General features: G+C 43.6%; 1 protein-coding gene across 1 annotated transcript in view; it reads left to right on the top strand.

The window, feature by feature from the left end:
• The window catches only part of LOC116951115 (contactin-4-like), a 158,362-nt gene that overhangs the window by 51,844 nt on the left and 85,048 nt on the right, over positions 1 to 21,470 (top strand). The window contains exons 3-5 of the mRNA XM_032969528.2: positions 3,949 to 4,078; positions 7,961 to 8,130; positions 12,723 to 12,818. Coding sequence (XP_032825419.1) covers positions 3,949 to 4,078; positions 7,961 to 8,130; positions 12,723 to 12,818 — 396 coding nt within the window. The remainder of the gene's footprint in view (positions 1 to 3,948; positions 4,079 to 7,960; positions 8,131 to 12,722; positions 12,819 to 21,470) is intronic.

The raw sequence follows: 21,470 nt of genomic DNA, 5'->3' as shown, positions 1-21,470 counted from the left end.
AAGGTTAAAAAAACGTGTTTTTTTTTGTAAACCTTCAAAGTGAAAAAAAATTAAGTGGGCTGCGAGTAGTGATAACGGTAGTGATAGGGGTAGTGATAGGGGTAGTTATAGTGGTAGGGGTAATGACAGGAGTTAGGGTAGTGATAGGGGTAGTTATAGGGGTAGGGGTAGTGATAGGGGTAGTTATAGGGGTAGTTATATGGGTAGGGGTAGTGATAGGGGTAAGCCTGGTCGTAGCTGTGGGGCTGAGGTAGAGAGTAAGAGTTAGATAGGGAAGGGAGAAGAGATGGGGTTTAAGCATACCATACACGAAGAATATTTCCAATAAACCACAGAGCCTTGCTTAAAAAAATTATAAGGATTATTTTATTTTGATAATTCATACAAAAATAATTGCCATATACTTTGCAATATACATTCCCAACCTTCAGCACAGATACATATAAACACAATAATGTAAACAACTTGTTTTGTTTACATAAAAATTAGAAACTCGCAACAACTCTGAAAATTCAACGAATTAACCCACATGGCCTGACTCTTGGGTTATTTCGGTAAAGTCACGTAGGTAGAAAAATAATAGATCACGACCTTTTTTTCTTGCTGTGGTTGTCCCACCTGATGACGATTGCTTGTGTTGCGATCTAAATGTCGTGATCTATTCTTTTTCTGCCTACGTGACTTTACCAAAGAGTATGGATTCCTGCAGTCACGAAAAGCTTCAAACCACATGGCCACGTCAGTCGCTCGTACCCTCAGAATTGAGGTCTTCAAACTGCTGCAGAGGTGGGCGAGGATTCGGCACATCCAGTTTAAAGATAAACCACAATGTTAAAACTAAATAATTACCACACTTTCTCTTTGTCAACTTTCGCTCTGAATAGTGGGATGCAGCCGCAGGCTGATTGTTGTTGCAATGTTCCAGCGTCGTGGAACCTTCTGACGTGTAAACGATAGTGAGTTGTTTATACTTAAGATATATGTAGTGTACTATAATGAAGGGGCCAACAGTGGTGCTCAGTGGTTAACGGACTGCACCATGAATCCCAGCGACCTCGTGGATACCCGGGCCACGGCTATCCTCAGTGGCGAGAAATATCGTAGTTGATCCCAGATGGCCCGTCCCTGTCCCTTGAACAAATTGAGAGCTCAATTTCTTAAAAAAACTGCTTTTTGTATTTAGTGCCGCTGTCCTTTTTACTCTGCAACCTCAGATTTGCACGGCTGGCTATGTACGGTGCAAAAGAAGTTCAGCATACAAACCGCGCTGAGCAGCGTGGTGAAGTATGGTCAAACAAAACTCACCTTATCAATATGGCATGGGAAGGCCTTCATCCGATCGTGGATTGACGTCATTATTATTATGTGCATTATCCCAATTTAAAGGTTTATTGAGATATTATATTAAGGTGAATAACGAATTCATTTACTCTTCTCTTTAACACGTGAGAGGCTTTCGCGACCAAAATCATCCATAACACAGGTTTTTTTTGGGTTAGGTCGTGTAAATATATTAATGTGTACTTAAAACCCGCCACCACCCAACACAGCAAACTAGTAAGGGTTGTCACGTAAACAGAACGTGCACATTCGTCACTAGTACAGCACACCGGTAAATGTACTAGTGACGAATTGGCACGTTCTGTTTACGTGACAACTCTTACTAGTTGGCTGTGTCGGGTGGTGGCGGGTTTTAACAACACAATTATATATTGACGCGATCTAACCCAAAACCTCTATAATGGATACTCTTCTTTTATTCCACTCTCATCTCTGTACCTCTTGCCCAATTTCCAATTGGCTTGTTAATTATTACAATAGTCACAAAGGAGATCAGACATTGTTGAGATTATGATCTGTGCGAAAATAATCATGAGATATGCACACATAAATATCAGGTGTCACTACCTTGTTCTGCAAAGTGTTTGGTTGATCCTTGTACCCATAATATAGACGTTTTGGGTTAGATATCGTAAATAGAAGATAAATATAATATTTACGCGATCTTACCCCCCCAAAAAACCTCTATTATGGATAATATTGGTCGCGAAAGCCTACGTGTTAAATTGATCCTTGAATGTTTGCTATCGCTCTGCCTCATCCGAGCTCTCCATTTCCTCTCCTGCAATGATTAATATTGCACAGCATTCGTCTTCAAAGTGATTTTTTTTATACCAAATTGGAACTTGTTCTCCTCTCAAAATTTTCCAATTATATTCCAACTGTGCTATCAGCCTCGTGTTGTGAGACGGAGAATCCTCATTGCGACTCTTGCAGAGTAGTGTAAACCCCCGCCCTCTGTTAGAAAACACCAGGGGCACACTTTCCCATACCCCCTGCTACATGATAAACCATTTTTTGTCGTACATTATTAGGGCTGGAATTGAACGAAATTATGCACACACAACAACAAAAAAACCCACACACATTGAATGTGACGTTTCATGTAGTCATTGGTCATTGGGCTGTGATTATAAACGCATTACACTTGAGAAGCCCAGTTTAATCACGGGTGACTAACCACGTTCCAAGCTCAGAATATCAGTGGTGCTGCTTGTATCGCTCTGACCTGAGTCACCATGCCACCTCCACATTAAGGACAATCATTTTTAGTTTAAACAATCGCCTAAACGTGATTTTGCCATGGTGTCATAGCGAGCACACTAGATTTTGCGATCTAGACGTTACTGGTTCGATCTCCCGGGTAGGCAATTAAAGCAATGATAAAACGTTTATTAAATCCCGCCTCCCCATCTCCGCACACCCAGCCGGTATAAGTGGCTTCCACCACAGATAGTCGATCGGTAGGCTCGCGAGTGGTGCGATAAAGTGTGGGTACACCCACCTCTTGCAAGACATCCGGCCAGCAGTAGAAGAGCAGGCGAAACATCCCTCGATCGGAGCTCTCTAGAGCTCCCGCTAGTGGAGTTTCCTTCCGCCAGCAGTGGATATGAGCAAACAATTGCGGGGCTGCGCCTTGACTTAAAAAAAAATTATTTTATAATTGCTTCAAAAAGCCACGACTTCCGAAATGCGACTGTCAAATACACGGAAGATGGGTGCGGAGTTTCCTTTTGCAAATGCGTAGAAGATACAACATAAATGAGGGTATAACGAGGGGATGGGTAGACGGGTGGGGAAGAAAATTAGAAGAACTAAAAGACACAAAGGATCAATGGCACAGAGGCATGAGCGGGGACTGTTTAAATTATTTTATACTCTTTGTGATAAGCTAACAATGTGACCCCATGCGCTCCGATGTAATAGTAGTAGCGCTAAATCAATGTTGAGGTGACCTCTGAAGAGTTTGTACCTCCCTCCAAGCTCAATTAATTAAAATTTACAACATAAAAAAAATATATTATTTGGTTCTTTCGGTAAAGTCACGTAGATAGAAACTAATAATAATAACAATAGTAAAAATAAAAACCACGACGTTTCGATCGTAATGCAAGCGGTCGTCGTCATGGTTTTAATTTAAATCATGTTTTTTTTTTTTTTCTATCAACGTGACTTTACCGTAAGAACCAAATAATATGAATTACTGCAGTCACGAAAGTTTGAGGTCAAAATAAAAAAATAATAATCGTAAATTGCCTAATTACCATCGTACGACGCAGAATGATGCCGCGTGCACTTCGACACACGGCGCCAAACACGCGTTTTTATTGTCGCAAGTTTCTGCACGTTGACATTTTCGCCCTTTCCCTTTGAAAACGTCGACTGACTGACGAGACGAAACTACTCCGCTCGTGAAGTTGGACGCTGTTTGCTTCGCGCACTGAGTCTTCGGCGGGGGGGGGGCGGATTTCTGAGACCGACGAAACGACACCGCTCGACGCCAAATCGCCAACAAAAAAGCACCGAGCCGAACCCTCGAGGCAGGAGGCGGGGACGCTTCGTGTAGAACCAGCGTGCGGTTTTTACATTTTTTTTTTTCCTTTGCAGCCCAGGACAACCGGCAGCATGGGCCGGTGTTCGTGGAAGAGCCCAGCGACGTGATGTATTCGGTGGAATCAACGGAAAGGAAGGTGGTCTTCAGCTGCCAGGCACAGGGGAACCCTTCCCCCACGTACAGGTGAGGGGAGACAATTGAAGGGGCTCGATAAATTGACGGATGGAAAATGCCAGTGAAGGTGTGAGCTTAATTGTGATGGCAGAATTGTTTTGTATACTTGAATTCTTGTCCTGATAAAAAAAAAAATGTAGCTCTCGGTGGTCATACGTGTGGGTTTAGCTTTTTTTTTTGTACGTTTAAGACTTGCCATTTTTTTGACGTTGCACTTACAACGCTTGATGGTGCGAATTTCTCACACATATTCCTGAATCACACACTCTACAACGACCGCATGCTCCGGACATCTGTGAAAAATAACTTTGTAGCTCATAGGATTCCTCCAATGAAAATAAATATTATGATTGTGATACTGATACCGAGACGCAGGTTTTTTTTATCGTGAATTTTCGAGGCCAAAGTTGGCAATGCGCCTTACCTCCCGGAGTACATTATTACTTGGAGGATACGTCAATTGTCATTGCAGGGTTTATTTTTTTTTACCTTAATCTTGTACGAACAACATTTCTGAGTTCATACGTGTTGTGGGGGTGTTCATCTCCTGTGCACATCCCTGAGCCAGTGACGGAAATTCGACATTCCTATGATGGGGATGAGTCCCTTACAAAGGGCAACTGTTGTTGACCTCCCCCACAAAGTGGTACTGAATTTTATAATTAACCCTGGAGGTATAATGAGCTGAGTCACCAACAACTTGAACTCGTAACCCGTTAATTATGAGCTACTAGCTCTACGAATGAGCCACCTGGCCAGTTAGATTAATATACAATAGTTGATATTCTATAGAGTATTGCACGCACATAAGTACATAACACATTGTACAACTAATGTACAAAACAGAAGGTGAAAAACTTTCCCACTTTCAACACCAACGGACACTGCCTTAGAACGGAATCAATGAGAGCACGTCCACTGAGGAGTTGGAGTGATGACGTAAATTTATGTTCAGGTGCTAGGCGCATTATTACATTGCAGGATTGTGAGATGTGGTGGTGACTTGGGGATGACTTCATACAGCAGTGGATTGACCACGACTATTGATGATGACAATGTCTGTAGAACACCGCGGCCCCTTTGTCAACAGTCGATGACAACTACCAGTTATAGCTATAGTTCCTTTTTTGCCAGTATCATAATGATCCCATAGATATAACTGCTCAACCCAAGCTATTCATACCTTGATACTTGCGTGGACTTCGTACTTTTGGCGTTCTGTGGTCTAACACTGGGCTATAAAGAAGGCTATCTAAGGTGTAGGCCATTCCGTTTCAAAGACAAGGCATATATTATCGGAGCTTGTTTATTTACTTGTTTTGCTACAAGTACGTGTGGTTAATGCAAACTCTATTCTTTGCAAAAGGTATATATTTGGTGCTTGAGCATCTTAACACCTCCTGTTTTATTGCCAGAAAGGGTAAAGCCTCGTCTTATATTTGTTTCGATAAGACCAGTCATGCATTTTCAACCTTCCCTTCCTCGCCGATGCCAACGCCGTCCACGGAGTTGCGTTTAATGTTACGGAAGGCCCTGCGTTATTAGCGCAATGTTCAGCAGACCGGCTCATTGAACTCATTAGGTGGCGAGTGCTGACAGTGGCGACAACAGCGACACACAATGGCTTGGATCTTTGCACCCACTGCTGTGGGAATCCGAACACGGCGAGTGTCTGCAGAACAGCGAGCTCAGCGTTGCAGTGCCCAGCGCAGCATACCGAGGAAGGGATTTGCTTTCTGAGCCAGTGAACCCGACGCCGGGCTCTCTCACACATGCTGACTCCGCAGAGGTTCACCCCACCCACCCATCCATAGCCACCCACCATTCAAGCCAGCCACCCACCCACCCAAACCACCCACTAATCCAACCATCCACCCATACCCACCCACATATACCCACCCACCCATTCCTACCTACCCGTACCCACCCACCCAGCCACTCCTCCACACATACCCAGCCACACATACCCACCCATCCATTCCTATCTACCCATACCCACCCACACATATCCACCCACCTATTCCTACCTACCCATACCAACCCACCCAGCCACTCACACACACCCACTCACCCATTCCTACTCGCCCAGCCACCCAACTACCCAAATCACCCACCAACCCATCCAGCCACCCAGCCACACACGGACAATGTGCGATAGTCATGCTGGGGCGGGTGGGGGAATTGGATTTGCTTTGAAATAAGTTTTGCCAGCTAATTCCTGTGATTTCCATATTCAAACAAGGGCGAGTTAAACAAAATATATATATACAAACTCGGCTTGCCCTCCCACTCGAACAGCACGTCCAACAGGTGCTGAAATAATAGCAACCAGGTGGGCCATTTTGTTCGTCGAAACGGAAACAAATCACACGGAGTGAAGAAGCTCAAAATGATGGCATTATTTAATTATTGCAGGAATATAACGATTTGGGGGTGGGATGGGTGGGGGTGAGGGGGTGGGGGGGGGGGGCATGCAGGGAGAATAAACAAAATTGGATCTTGTTGGAGGGCAGTGGGGCGGGGTGTTGACGCTGGGTAAACTGACACAAATCGAATCCCTTATGAAATAAGCCATTAGTCTGGCCGAGCCGACGGAACACATTTCGTTGGAGATTAAATATTCATAACGAGTGCGCATTCGGATGGAAACAATTCTTGGATGCGAGATGTTTGAGGCGTGTGCGCACCAGGAGACTGTTTTCATAACTTGCCAGTGCTCAAAAGAGCCGACGGATAATCTGAGTTTGTTGACAGAAGCGAATTTGGCTTAAAGCAGCACTTTTGTACGGAGCAATCCACAGCCATTAACAAGGCACCGCTCGTAACTTCTTGAGTACGTGTAACATCCAGACGTGAAATACCCTGAGTGCATTAACAACGATGCCTTTTGAGGGATTTCAGTGTCTCCCCATACTCGGAGGACAGGTTGTACAAAATGTTTCCGGGAAAGACAATGTGCTGACCTGTCAGATCATCCCAAATCCTTTTTTTTTTTCAGAATGGCTGACGACATTCCTAGTGGAATTACTCAGCTCTCGCTCAAGAGCTGAGCTCTGGATATGACGCAAAATCTGCTCAAATACCGCGACTTTTGATCTTGTGCAATGGCAAAACGGTGTCGGTGATCGTGCACACATATCAGCTCCATGCTAGTCGTTACTTTATCTGATATTTCAGTTGAGTCTAATTATAACCGATTAACCAAATGTTTTTATTGGTTAATGCATGTGTACGTTCAGATACTCTGTGCGGTAAAGAGAGTGGTGCATGCAGCGTGTTAAGAATGAATTCTTCACCATGCCATGCCATTCAGCAGCTATCGCTACAGCAACTGCCATTATTCTGCATTCAGGATTATCAGTTTAACAATACTGAAACGGGTTAATTATTGAGCAAAAAAACAGGCGATTGACTAATATCATGCCATGCATCACATCATGTAAAAAAAAAACCCATTGCCACTTTGACGTTTAATGTTGCCTGATATTAACTCGGATAACATTTTATATAATGCATTTAATTAATAGTCGTGGTAATAATTAGAATCACTTAACTTTTATAAAAGCGCCCTTAAAACAATCGTTATCAAGGCGCTAAGCATGGAAAGGCGGAAATAGTTCACACCAACAATAATGCAAGTGTGCGTCAAATGCTACTTTACAACCAGAGTGCAGCCATTCACTGCCCGCTTGGAGACACAACTGCGACCTCATGGCTGACCAATTAGGTGTCCAGGGACGTGTTGTCTCTCGTCAAAATATCACCCCGACCGTGCTGTTATTGCTGCTGGGCAGCTTGGCATTTTTGGGGAGACTTCGTCCCTGTGCTCGGCAACGGGTGGGGGAGGGGGGGACAAATATTAACTCGGAGGCATTTGTCTTTGTCTGTCAGGTGGATGAGAAACGGCACGGAGGTGTCTGTGGGGGGTCGCTACGGCGTCGTGAGCGGGGGGCTCGTGATCTCGCACCCGGCCGAAGGGAAAGACGCCGGCACCTACTACTGCCTCGCCTCCAATGCCGTGGGGACCGTGCGGAGCAGAGAGGCTTCCCTGCAGTTTGCTTGTGAGTACTGAACAACAGCAGGAACAACAAACAACAACAACAACAACAACAGAAGTTTTGCTTAGTTGCCGGGGCAGATGCACGATCTGGCCAGGGGTTGTTGGCATCGATCCGTAGCTCAAGGCGGCCGGAACTTTTGACAAATCCCTTGTTGCTGCAGCAGCCGCCGCCCACGAGTAAAATAGGAATGCTCGCAGTTGGTTGCGGTAGGATGCAATGCGAGTGCGTGTTGCCATTCTATTAAACAAAAAAGCCTTCTGTCAATTGGGAGAAACACAGTGTAAATACCCCGTGAAGGATGGATATTGGCCGGATACTTTCCATCTGCAGCAATGGAGGTGCAACGATGCGTAAATTTCGTCGATTCATCTGGATTCTACATTTCACGATAGGCGCGCGTAAGGACGAATGCTTTCCCAACGTGATGCACATTGCACGAGACGCTGCCAAGGAGTGGCGGTGAGAGAACTGGACGATGTGGCGCTCGGCGGTTGCTCGCACGGAATTGGCACTCGCGCGAAAAGCTTCAGGATCGATTTCGATCGGGGAACGAACGCGCGCTTAGCGCATGCAAACAGGGTGGGGAATGTGTCCTGAAGCAACGTCACATTTACGCGTACGAATAAGCGAGGGATGCTGCCACATTGGCGCGGCAGTTAGGGCACTGGACTTGCAACAATCCCAAGTTCGCCAGTTCAATTCCATCGCTAGGTGCGGCGATTGCAGCTTGACATTTGTGAAAGAGAGCTTCATAGCTCGTTGGATTCCCCCAGGATTGAATAAAGATTCTGATTCTGAAACACCGGTGCAAGTTTCTTGAATTCCGCCACCACCCTCCCGCCTCTGTCCACCCAGCAGCGTAAATGGGTTCACTGCAGCTGCACGTGGTGGGGTAAAGTGTGTGTGCTCCCCACCTCTTACAATAGTTTTATCAGGCGTGGACGAGCAGGCCCGAATACCTTGAAAGAAGTGCCCTTCGGAGGTTTCCGTAGCGGAGGCTCTTCCGCCAGCGATGTTGTGAGCAGGCAATTATAGGGCTGAACCATTTACCCTTTGTCGTACGTGATGGCGGAGGATATGTTCACTTTTTACCCCCTCTTTTTTCTTCTGAAAATGTTTGTTTCAGCTCTTTCATTAAAAGGCCGATTTCAAAAGTAACCCCGTGGGACAGAGGTGAAATTGTAAGGGGAATGCAGTAGTCGCGTGCACCTGACCTTTTAAAATCGGCCAATCGAATTGGATGAATCCCTGTCTGCCTTCAGCATCGTGAATTTGCCCTGTGTGCTGCATTTGGATTTGGTGAATCAGTCACAGACAAATGCAATAGCAGCGTAAATCTCTAAGTTAATATGTACGAATATGTATGTATATGTGTGCATACCGTATTCTCTGAATTATGTAATTCTACCAAATTCCTCAACTTTTTACATTGCCGGCTCTAACACGTGAATCAGAAAATATGCACACTGACAAAGAACATTGATCAAAGGCTGCCGCAACATACAGAGAATCATGGAGAGGTCCATGCTGGAAATTACACTGAGAGACAGAAGGAAGAAAACATGGATCAGAGAAGGAACACATTTTAGAGACATCATGTGGACCAGGATACACCGCAAATAAGTGACGGCCATTGGATGAACCTGCTGATGAAATGGCAGTCAAAGTAGGGAGCACGCTCAAGAGAATGAGCACCACAAAGACGGAGCAACATCAATAATAATAATAGCCTGTGTATAGGCAACATCACAAGACTGAGATGGATGGTGATGATCTGGCGAGGCTTTCCGGCTGTTGATAATTATTTTCTGTGACACATTCATTCGGCATCCTCGTTGCCACTGTAATCGGAATGGTTTATTTTCTTGCACACAATACAGTTGACGTGATGTCTATGCGAAGCCACACAACTTGCTACGTGCCTGAAGGATCCCCGTCTCTCTAGCATCAGTGGACTGTCAAGTTAAGGCAGTACACCGAGGTCGCTTAGTTGCAAAGGGGGATCACACTCTCTGGAAGCACTGAGCCAGCATCCGTATTCAAATCTGGGCAGTCTACCACGCTTACGGTCCTCAAGTGTGGCGAGCTGATGGACTCATGCTGGTTTGCCAATGGCAGTAACAAAAACTATAAATATATACAGTAGTTATATTTGCCTTAATCTCCACATTATGAGATGCTCCGGAAAACAAGACTCACCCCAAACTCGTGTCCGGAGTCAGTAAAGCTGATACAAATCTGGGCGAAGAGGAAGATGAAACTCCAACTTTAGAATACAGGGGAATGCAAGTACATCTTATAATGTGGATAATACGGCAGATATTTTGTTCACTCGCACCGACTCCCAGAGTCCACGTCAACACGTATATTAAGGATGGCGGCGATAAACAAAGGTTGACTTACTCTTTGGTTCTTTCGGTAAAGTCACGTAGGTATAAAATATAAAATAAATTAAATCACGTTTCCATTGCATCACAAGATGATGATTGCTTGTGTTGCAATGGAAACTTCAAATCTAGAAAGAAAGGTTGACTTGTGCTTTCTCTGTCCTGTTTTGTTCATATGAGTGAGATTGCGTAAATATGAATGTGTCATTAAACCCGCCACCACCCCGTATGTTCATGTATATGTTTAACCTATTACATTGATTGTTTGCATTGAGATATGAGTTACAATATGCATGTTTTAGAAACATTCGTGAGCCAGTCAATATCTTGCCTTGCTCTTAAACTTACCCAGCATCATGACGTTTTCTCTTCACCAGAGTTTCACGTGATATTGGCAACAACATAACAACACATACACGAAAACATGAAATGGCTAAAAAGTATATATTTGTTTTCAAGCTTGATAAAGCGTATGCCAGCTCGGGAGAAAGAAAATAAAAACATCAAGACGTTTTCGTTTGATTGAAATATGCAAAGTTCTATTTGTGGGTAGTATATATTAAGTGTGCCACAAGTGTGAGGAATGGGTGGCTGCAGTCGCAGTAGTTCTGCATTGTCGTCTTCGCTGGCACGTAAGTGGTGTGCTGCTTCTTGGCAGGGTTACGGATTGAAATGTCTTCATCTTGTAACACGATACCAGGAAAGGGAATCGAAAGATACTTGGGAAAAAAGACAACGTTTGAAACTAGTGAATAAAAATAATCAGGGGAATGTCACCACTCGGTATATGTTTGCTTTTAAATTGCTCGTATTTGACGATTAAATACAAATACATTGGAAATAAATTATTAACCTTCACGGACATCAATATTCGTGTAATCCTTTAACTGAATTCTTCATAGAAATAATGTACGAACAATTAATGTTGTGATGTCAGGCACTTTAGAGGAAGTATTTGTTTTTATATTATGCACTTAGTAGGTATCATCTATGATTACAAACGTGGCAGATTTTTGTTTTTTTATAAGCAACAAAGCGTTAAGAGATGAGAGGGTGGCTCAGAATTCAGAGCACAGACCTGGCCCTGCCATGATTCCTGGGTTCGAAACTGGGCAGCTCCCTATGAATAAACCGTGTGGACTAGAGGTCAAGAGGCCACTTGAAGGGATCTCAGAGGTAGCTCTCTGATATCCACTTTCAGCGGGTCATTCTCTTGACACACAGGGGGTCGCTCTGAATGGATATCACTGAGAGAAAATAAAAAATAACGCTCAAGAATAAAATAAAAAAAAATCGGATAATACTGATATCATACAACGAATGCAAGTTTGCAATTTAAGCATTCCTTGTCTTCAACATGGCTGCAATATTGGTAATGACGACAGTTCTCAACCGGAGTTGTGTTTCACAACACCACAGCCAATAATTAGACAGTCTGCTCTATAAACTTGCGCATTATGGAGAATCCAATTTTCAACCCAGTGGATGCTTTTTTATTGATAACAATCCTTCACAAGGCGCTAACAAGATAAGGTAGATAAAAAATGTTTTTTGATCCGGCAAGAATATTGATTTACGCGTTCACGTTCCTTTAACGTACAGAAACCCTCCGCAATTTAATAAAACCATCCAATTTTCTTCAACATAGTAATTGTCACCACTTCAATGAGATGCCTCATGTGTACGCATACAAATAAAATAACAAAAAAAACATTTAAATACTAAGCCCGAGCTGGAGTCTCAAAGCGTCGTTGCACAAGACATTGGCGGTTTATCATCGCCGGTGAAACTTGGCGCGAGTAACCAAGCGGTGGCGACCATAAAACGGCTGTCGTGTCTGGTGGGAGATTCACATCACAAGAATTGCTTCGGTGTGCCCGGGCGATAACTTCAGCACGATAGAAATCCCCTGGAGCTGCTGAAAAAAAATTGTGCTGCCGATTTACTTTTTTTTTTTATCTTGAGCCTCCCAATTCCTTACCAAAATGCTTTATTAACCTTGAACAACGTTGAAATGCGTCCTTTCCGCGGTGCTTGAACCGGTCCACGGGCCCCCATTATGCCGCTGCAATCAGAGGAGTATTAATTGCTTATTCCGTTGGGATCATACAGCGATGCCGGGTTTCTCTCTCCAGATCCATCAGCGAATTGCCACCGCAGCACGAGTAAACCGTTGACTGTGGCCGTGTATCCCCTCTGGGCCAGATCTGGAGAGCTTTCGCACCAAGCATCGCGGTACGGTGGCCGTGCGACAAGGCCAGGGAGTGGTGCTCATCTGTGCCCCTCCGCCGCACTCTGCAGGTAAGGCGGGAGCTGTGACGACAGTCACTGGGTGGCGGGCGGGTGGCACATTGGAGACACTCGTACCGTGACGCAAGAAAGACCATGGGTTTCCATTATATAATGTTGATTTGACGCTGTCGTGACTGCAGGAATCCATACTCTCTGGTAACTTTCGGTAAAGTCGCGTGAGTAAAAATCATAATAATAGAACGTGACGTTTCGGTCGCAACACAATCGTCCGTCAGATTTAAATCTCATTGACATGCTAATTTTACTCTGCAAAACCCCTCCCGTGTCTATATAAAGCCACAACAGCAGATCATTCTTTCTCACCTGATGACGGACGCTTGTGTTGCGACCGAAACGTTGTGTTCTATTATTATTATTATTTTCTATCTACGTGACTTTACCGAAAGAACCCGAGAGTATGGTTTCCATGATCTACTCGGGTGACTTTCTGCGTGGAGTTTGAACGCTCACTCCCATGTTACGCATGGGTTTTCTGGTTTCATCCCCATAGCCAAATACATATCAATCTAAATGGTTGTGAACAATCCATTGTTAATAATACTATTTACATGTATAGAGCGATTTTCGTCAAATATCTCAAAGAGCTGCACATGACACAGCAGCAGCAGCCACTCAGCATAAATTTATATTATTAATATATTTCAATAAACATGTTGACATATTACCTGCAAATTACTCAATTGGGATTATATATAGCAACATAAAAGCACGGAGCAAAATCACCTACCCACACCCACCCCCCCCCCTCTACTGTGAAAACTTGGCAGGACCCTCCTGCAATCGAGTCTTGAGACTCAAAACAAGCACAGTAATACTATTAATAATTAGTATGATATTATTAATAATTAGTATGCTTCGATTATTTATGTTTCAAAAGTTGTGTTTTTTACAAAACGAGCAAAAGTGAGGGTGTAGCCGTTCAATTGCAAACTCTTGCCACTGCTTGGAGAAGGAACTTCGTGGGCAAGAGCTCTAGACATCCCCTCTAAGATGGCATTTGGCCTACTTCTCCATGCTGGACAGGATGTCTTGGGAGAGGTGGGAGCATTTACACTTTACCCTGGCCTGTGATCTATTCGCTGTGGTTTTACCCATTTATACTGCTAAATGGATAGAGGCGGGGGGAATTAAATAAAAACAATATACACCGTCTTCTTGGTTCTTTCGGTAAAGTCACGTAGAAGGGAAACAATAAAATTTAAAAAATATGAAACAATAAAATTCTCACGACGTTTCGACTGCAACACAAGCAATCATCATCAGGACCTGATGATGAGTGCTTGTGTTGCAGTCATCATCAGGACCTGATGATGATTGCTTGTGTTGCAGTCGAAACGTTGTGAGAATTATATTGTTTTATATTTCTATTATTTTATTGTTTCCCTTCTACGTGAATTTACCGAAAGAACCAAGAATATTAATCCCTGCAGTCACGAAAGCTTTAAATCAATATACACCATCGTTTCAACGGAGTTGATGGTCTGGACTCCGTCACCAATTACTGCACGGATAAAAGCACTTAATTTGACTTGTTCCAGCTCTGATACTTAAAACATATCGCAGACGCTGTGAGGAGAGAATACCAACAGTGTGCTTTAATTGTGGATAATTTGACTGAGTAATTAGACTCTATTGGACTTCAGAAGTGCGGAAGTGATCCATTGTTGCCTCAGAGTTCCAATTTGAACATTTGTATAATCTCATGACATGACCCGAGTGCTAAATTTGAGTAGGAATTGATTTTTTTTTTTTTACATCGGAATTCAAATTTAAGGAATTCACCGCTGCGAGTGGCCTAAAATGTGGGTCACGATCAATGCATAAAAAATAAAATTGAGAAATATATCCGTCATCGAGAGAAATATAGCAGAAATGTGATCCTGTTCATCACTAAAATAATTTACAATTAAAAAGATGTAGTTACCATGGAATACTTTCAGATGTATAATATAATGAATATTTTATACGCATTTTTTTTTATTACGAAGAAATATTTTTACATTCCTCCCTTTATTATAATTAGTGCACAGATATTAATGAATAATGACATTGCTGTAAAAGTTAATTTAATTCCTTGCCTGTCAAACTTTCATGCCTTTGACGTTGTTCTGCTCCCTTTAACTTGGAGATATTATTTATTTAGCTTTTATCAGCAACATTGGCTCATTCGCAATTCCTTGTTTTCTCATGCAAATTTGACTCTGCATAATGATTGTATCATTATTGTCTGTATATGTACGTATATGTCTATGTGTATCTGCATGGGGAGCGGTGGCATAGCGGTTTGTGTCCTGCACTACGTACCCGGCAATCCGAGTTCGATTCCCGCTCACGCACAACAGCAGTGAATATTATCTGAACCAGTCCTGGGCCTCCCCTAGGTAGACTCAGCCTCAAATGAGTACCTGATGTGGTGGGTAAACATCGCCACTGGGGAGACCGTGCGTGGTGCTGGCCACCCATTCGCATGTGTGCCGTGTTGGCCTTCATAGGTGTTCGCTAACAGCACTTGCCCCAACAGTCTGTTAAATCTATGCGGGGTGTCTGTGTCTGTGTCTGTGTGTTTGTCTGTGTAAGTATTTACTGTATGCATATCGATTATTATATTTGCAGTTTATCCACAAAACAACATATTTGTTGGGCGTTTTTCAGGCGGCACTCAAAAAAAATCTAAATCTCATTTCTGCAGCTCAAAAATGTAACAGCACGCAAAGCAATGGTGACATGTTGTTAGCCACGTCTCCACACTGCACAGAAGTGTCATGGGCCAGGAATTCCCGGTTAATTCCGGCACAGTAACAGCTTTCGTATTGGATTGTGCATGCCAGATTTGGCTTCGTGATTTATGGTGGTTTAATACGTGTCGTGACGGGTACTGCAAGATCCGAGATCCGACCGTGTCCGTCCAGTGCTCGCCAAACTTGACTTCCTGTTGCTGAACAAATCCATTATAAGGTCATGCTCATTGCACACAAAGTGTTTGCCAAAAAAATGAACCACAATACCTCGCTGATCTCATCAAGGAGCATAAACCATCACGTGAACTTCGGTCATCCTCGCAGCAGCTTTTGGCTGACTCTCGAACAAAGACGGTTACTGCTGTGCACACTTTCCGATGCGATTCTGCGGCCATCTGGAACGCTCTTCCTTCCGATATCAGGAAACCACCGGAGCTTTGCCCTTTTCACATCTCATTTGAAAACTAATTTCTTTAGAACTGATTTTGGTGTTTAGTTTGTTGTCCTTCCCCCGCACCTCCGATGAGCATGGTTGGCTATGTACGGTGCGAGAGAAGTTCAACATACATACGGGCTAGTCAGTTTAACGCATTGTACATTTCTGAAGTCCGATACAATTGCATAGGCCCAGCCTCATTTCTGTTTTTTTTTGTTGGCGGCAGAGTTCTGTGTTCCCCGTCTTAAAAGATGCTCCAGAAAGTAAGACGCACCCAAAATGTGTGATCAGTATCACACACACACACACCAACTTGTCAGGTTATAAGGCGCACCACCACACTTTCCCGTCACAAAGAGGGGAAACATTTTCTTTTGCTTACGTATAAAGATGAAAGCAGATTGATATCATCTACGTCACATACCGCCCTTTGGAACGTAGTCGCGAAAGAACAGACTGAAAATTTGACATTGCACAAACCCTTGCAGGCACAAGCACACTTGGCAAATGAAGTTGCATCGCATGTACGCGAGAATGAGGGAGACGAATACACTTCAAAGGAAGCGTGTAGAGGGGCGACAAGGCGTGTCGAGTTTTTGTATTTTAATTGACTTGAAACAAGAACGACGCACCAAAAAGGAACGTTGTGTTTTGTTCAGAAACACGCCTTTTGATATTCTTACTTGACACTAAATTCAAATGAACAGTAACACAGAGGTTCAATTTAAATTAATGCGGCATGGGCCATTAGATCTTTGGAATAATGTTAAGTCATTATGAAGAATCAACTGCACTCAGCAATTGATGGAAAACATGTTTGTCAAAGTGACTGTGGGAGCCACATCGGGATAAATATGCTACATTACGGTGAAGTGACAAATTCCGTCAGAGAAGATTCGCCAATTTGGCCTGAAAACAACAAAAAAAGAATGGCTAAAATATGGAACTGGCAAAAACAATGCGAGATGATGTATTTTTTTTTTTAAAAGTACTACAAAACCAATACGTATTTTAGTTTCCAAGTGAGTAGAACTGATTGTACTAAATAATAGTAATGAAAATAATAATCAAATCGCACTCTCTCACCTTGCGAGAAAAAAATAAACATTGTAGAAATTAGCACCACACAGAATTCTGTCTCTCCAAACCTCGTTGAGCCCATCACATATATTGAGGGTGGAATGGTGCCGAAGTTGTTTGCATATATTGAAATTAAATCTGCGGCCCGAGTTCGTTTCCCGGCCACGGATAACATCAGCGTTGAGTATTACCCTGCTTCTCTGGCCCGTAAGTATAGTGAAGTGTGGTCAAACAGTCCCCATGATTTACGCAATCGTTCAATTAAATAATGCACTCAACACTATGCTTTCGAAAGCAGAAAATGTAGACCCGTTGCATACTGTATTTACTCGATTGATGCTGAGTTGCTACAACAGGTGGGGGTGCAGTCCTTCTAGTTACCTGTCAATTACTTAAATCAGAGCTCCAGCTGGGACAATGGTTGGAATAGGTTGATTCATCGTCTAAAGTGTTGTAATCGACTACTTTGTTTTGATCGATTACTGTGGTTCCTTCACGTTCTGCCCGCCTAAGGTAGCAATCCCGACTACAAGTCACGGCCAGTGTTGCGTGGATGATGATGATGATGACGTCAAAAGCCACGCCCATCACCTCCCGTCCAGCGGCACATATAATAATACCTAGTTATTATCGGAGTAATTGCACCGATAATGGTTAATTCATTGATTACTTAAATAATCAGATATCCCAATTATGATCAAGATCACGAGTTTTCCTCAAGCACTCACTCGTCTTCATCGCGTCTCCCGTCCAACCTGCACGGCAGTCTTTTCCCCAACATTCTGCACAGCCCCACAGCTTCTGGTTGTTGGCATTGCACATTCTTGAGGAAGTGCATTGTGGTGCTGCTGGGCACCTCGAGAGGTGATCCGTGGTTTCCTTCGCCTGACAAGCGCACGTTGGTCGGTTGTGCAGAAGCCCCACGCTGCCGCCCCCCCCATGATTTCATAAGAAAGTTGAATCTGCCAGGTACTCACTGCCCACGTAATGTGTGACCCCCATTGCTCAATTCCATGATGAAGAGTTTCCTCACGATGATGATGATGATGATTAAAAATAAATGAGATAACAATGACGCGGAACAATGTCATGCACACACCAACCTATATCTGCTTTCGCTGATGTGAATGATTTGTCATCATCAGCCGTGGTCAATTCACTGTTGGATTAAGGCCTCGCCAAGCCATCACCACCTCTCGCGATCCACCGAGCAGCCGCGCAACGAACCAGAAAGGAAAACATGGAAACAAAAACGTAAAACATCACTCCATCTCCTCGGCGGGTATACATCTCTGACGCGTTCCATTCCTTGGCTTTATTGATTTGCAAAAGAGCTAATCACGGTATTTTATCGCCCACTGCTTCCGACGGATAAACTTACGGGCGACACAATTCGGCACTGGGAGCAAGGCAGTGATGTGGAGGCTTCTCATCAGTAAAAAAACGAAACTATCAACGCATTTCTAATTTACCAAATGTGGAATTTTTATTTAGACTGGAGGAATCCAGGTAAGACTGAGAAAAACAAAATATATTTTTCAGAAGTGATCTGGCCACAAATAATAGCTCAATGCAGTGACTTACCATGTTGAAATGTGTAGCAGCGAAATAATAAAAGCGCATATTTCTAAATGTGGAGGGGAAAAACCGGAGGACCCAGAGAAATATCCACGTGGCCATGGGGAGAACACGCGCATTTCAAATATACAGGCCTCAGGGACGGTATCGAACCCATGATCTCCTGTATAGCAGGCGAGGTAGTTAATATCTCGCCATCGCTGTGCCCCTTCATCTTCCAACACGTTCTAAAAACTCGCTGCTACAACCGGAGGCCAACGCCCATCCCGTAAAACGCAAGTGACCGGTTGCAAAATGCGGTAGCTTGATGTGTGAAAACGCGAGTCCAGAGGTAACGGACAAGGAATGCCAAATCGATTCGGTGTCCTGGCATCTGCCGCCCTAAGTGGCGAACTAATTTGATTTTGGCCCAGAGGTTTTAAATCCTTCAGGCGGGCCGAGTTTATTTCCCCCAGTTTCGGCTGCAGGTGATGAATCACGGGGCAACGGCTTCAATACGACCCGCGACGCTTATGCATGCGCAATCGATACCCGCTAACTCGACCACCACACCGCGCTCCACATTCCAGTAAATCAGGGCTTTGAGTCAAATCACGCCGCAAAAAAGGGGCATCGGCGCTTGGAAAGTAATAAAAATAATAATCACAAACCAAAAAGTGACATTAATGAAGCGCGCTTTAAATGCTACTCGCGAATTTACGAAATTTCCCGATTAGCACCATTGCAAAAAAAAAAAACTGCTGCTGTGTAATGGGGGGGAAAAAACCGTTTCGTTCAATTAAATGAGTTCAAATAGCGAGCGTATTAGCAGGATGGAATTCATATTTATATTGTGCAAGCGTCACGTTTGGAGGTCCTGCACTGTTGACCCATGCTGGCAATTGCGTGATTGATGACTTCTAAATTGACTATTGATCGGAGCAAAAGAAAGTGGATGCTTGTATGGCAGGAGCCGAATGTAACATGCCTTACAAAACATGAGGGTGACTATTTCTGTTGTTGAATACCCGCGGTGTGTGTGCAGTTTATGGCTCACAGCTTCAATCAGGGGCTTTGTAGTCTGTATCAATTTAGCAAAGGGATACGTTCAGCATATGTGTGTGTGTTTTTTTACAATCTGAATAAAAGAAAAAGCTTAATGAGGATACAGTTAAAGTGGCAAGTTATTCACATAAAAGTAGATGTGTTGTTTTGCTTTGAAGAACCTGCACTGTGGAAAATATCAAATAACTAATCTAACGGGATGTGCAACAGCAATGCACACATAATAATAATAATAGGGTTTTTCCCCTTTTTTCTGGCAACAAAACTGAAACCTTTTTTTTACGAGGATTCATGTCTGCATTAACCACAATACTTGCAGTCAAAATGCAAACAAAAACACACACTCTGATAATATATGCATTGTCCTTTAATCTGATTGGTCCACACCAGAGACAGCTTTCTTTAGAGCCTTGTTTCAATTGGTGCTAGACCAGAAGACGCCAAAAGGCACACAGCTCAAAGACAATGCACTATCAAAGTAATGAGGGCTCGGGGTGAGCATCTACATCATTGGACCTCCTTTGCCAGCACCGAAATATAATAATAGGGGTTTTCCCCTTTTTTCCGGCAACAAAACTGAAACCTTTTTTTACGATGATTCATGTCTGCATTAACCACAATACTTGCAGTCAAATGGCAAACAAAAACACACACTCTGATAAGATATGCATTGTCCTTGAAACTGATTGGTCCACACCAGAGACAGCTTTCTTTAGAGCCTCGTCTCAATCTCAATTGGTGCTAGACCAGATGACGCCAAAAGGCGTACAGGCACTGGCAAAGGAGGTCCAATGATGTAGCAGCAATGCACGAATTCAAGACAATGGCAAAGATAAAGATCCCCCCCCCCACCCCACCCCTCCCCTGTAAAGTTCTCACAAACCTTTTTGGGGCAAGTGCTGCTCGTCAGAGGCTACGAAGGCTGGCACAGAGCACGAGGGAGTGTGTAGCCAGCACCACGCCTTTGTCTCACCAGTGGGGAAGGTTACACATTGCACCAGCAGGGTATTCATGTTAGAATACTGAGTCGAGCGAGGGGAAGCCCGGAACCGGTTCAGATAATCGTCACTGGGTGTTGGACGTGAGAGTGGATCGACCTCGTGTCTCCGAGTTACTAGTGCAGTGCACTAACCGCTACGCTACCGCTCACCATGCAGATATTCTCTGCTTCGGACACACACGTGCTAATTTGACAAATTGTTTGTTTTTCGTTGTATTTGTTTTCTTTCTGAAGCAAAGTTTTGTACTTTTTCACGTGATTAAAAACAGCAAAAACTGCCTCTTGTTCGTGGCAATTAAAATTCGTTGTAATTTATATCTTCTTCTCTGCCAGTGATTACTACGTAGAACAATGTGTTTGCTGAAAGCACAATTATCCTTGTCTGCAGAAAGCACACCCTGCTCTGCTACCACTTACACACCTAGGATTGTGTAATTGTTCCAGACACCCACTAGTTAATGGCTGGAACTGAGTGGCATAACATAAGCAAAAGGCAGTTTTGTTAGCGGTGCAATTTTTTTTATGATGTATGTTGTAACTTCTTTCTCATCGTACAGAGCAAACCGTGCTCATCGGTTGTGCGTTGTAAATATGAGTGAAAGTTTGAATTCCATCAACTGTTATACAACAAAACCACGCTAAAGACCACCAATCTCTTCAATCTCGCAAGCGTAGCAGACTTGACTACGAGGGCTTTTGCAAATGTTTAGTTTGATGGGCATGGTTGGCTATGTACGGTGCGAAATAAGTTTAACATACATACA

This window comes from Petromyzon marinus, chromosome 42, assembly GCF_048934315.1.
Source record: "Petromyzon marinus isolate PM22_M1 ecotype Great Lakes invasive population chromosome 42, UKy_Petmar_22M1.pri1.0, whole genome shotgun sequence".
In the NCBI taxonomy this organism is placed as follows: domain Eukaryota; kingdom Metazoa; phylum Chordata; class Hyperoartia; order Petromyzontiformes; family Petromyzontidae; genus Petromyzon; species Petromyzon marinus.
This window is presented reverse-complemented; position numbering and strand designations above follow the sequence as displayed.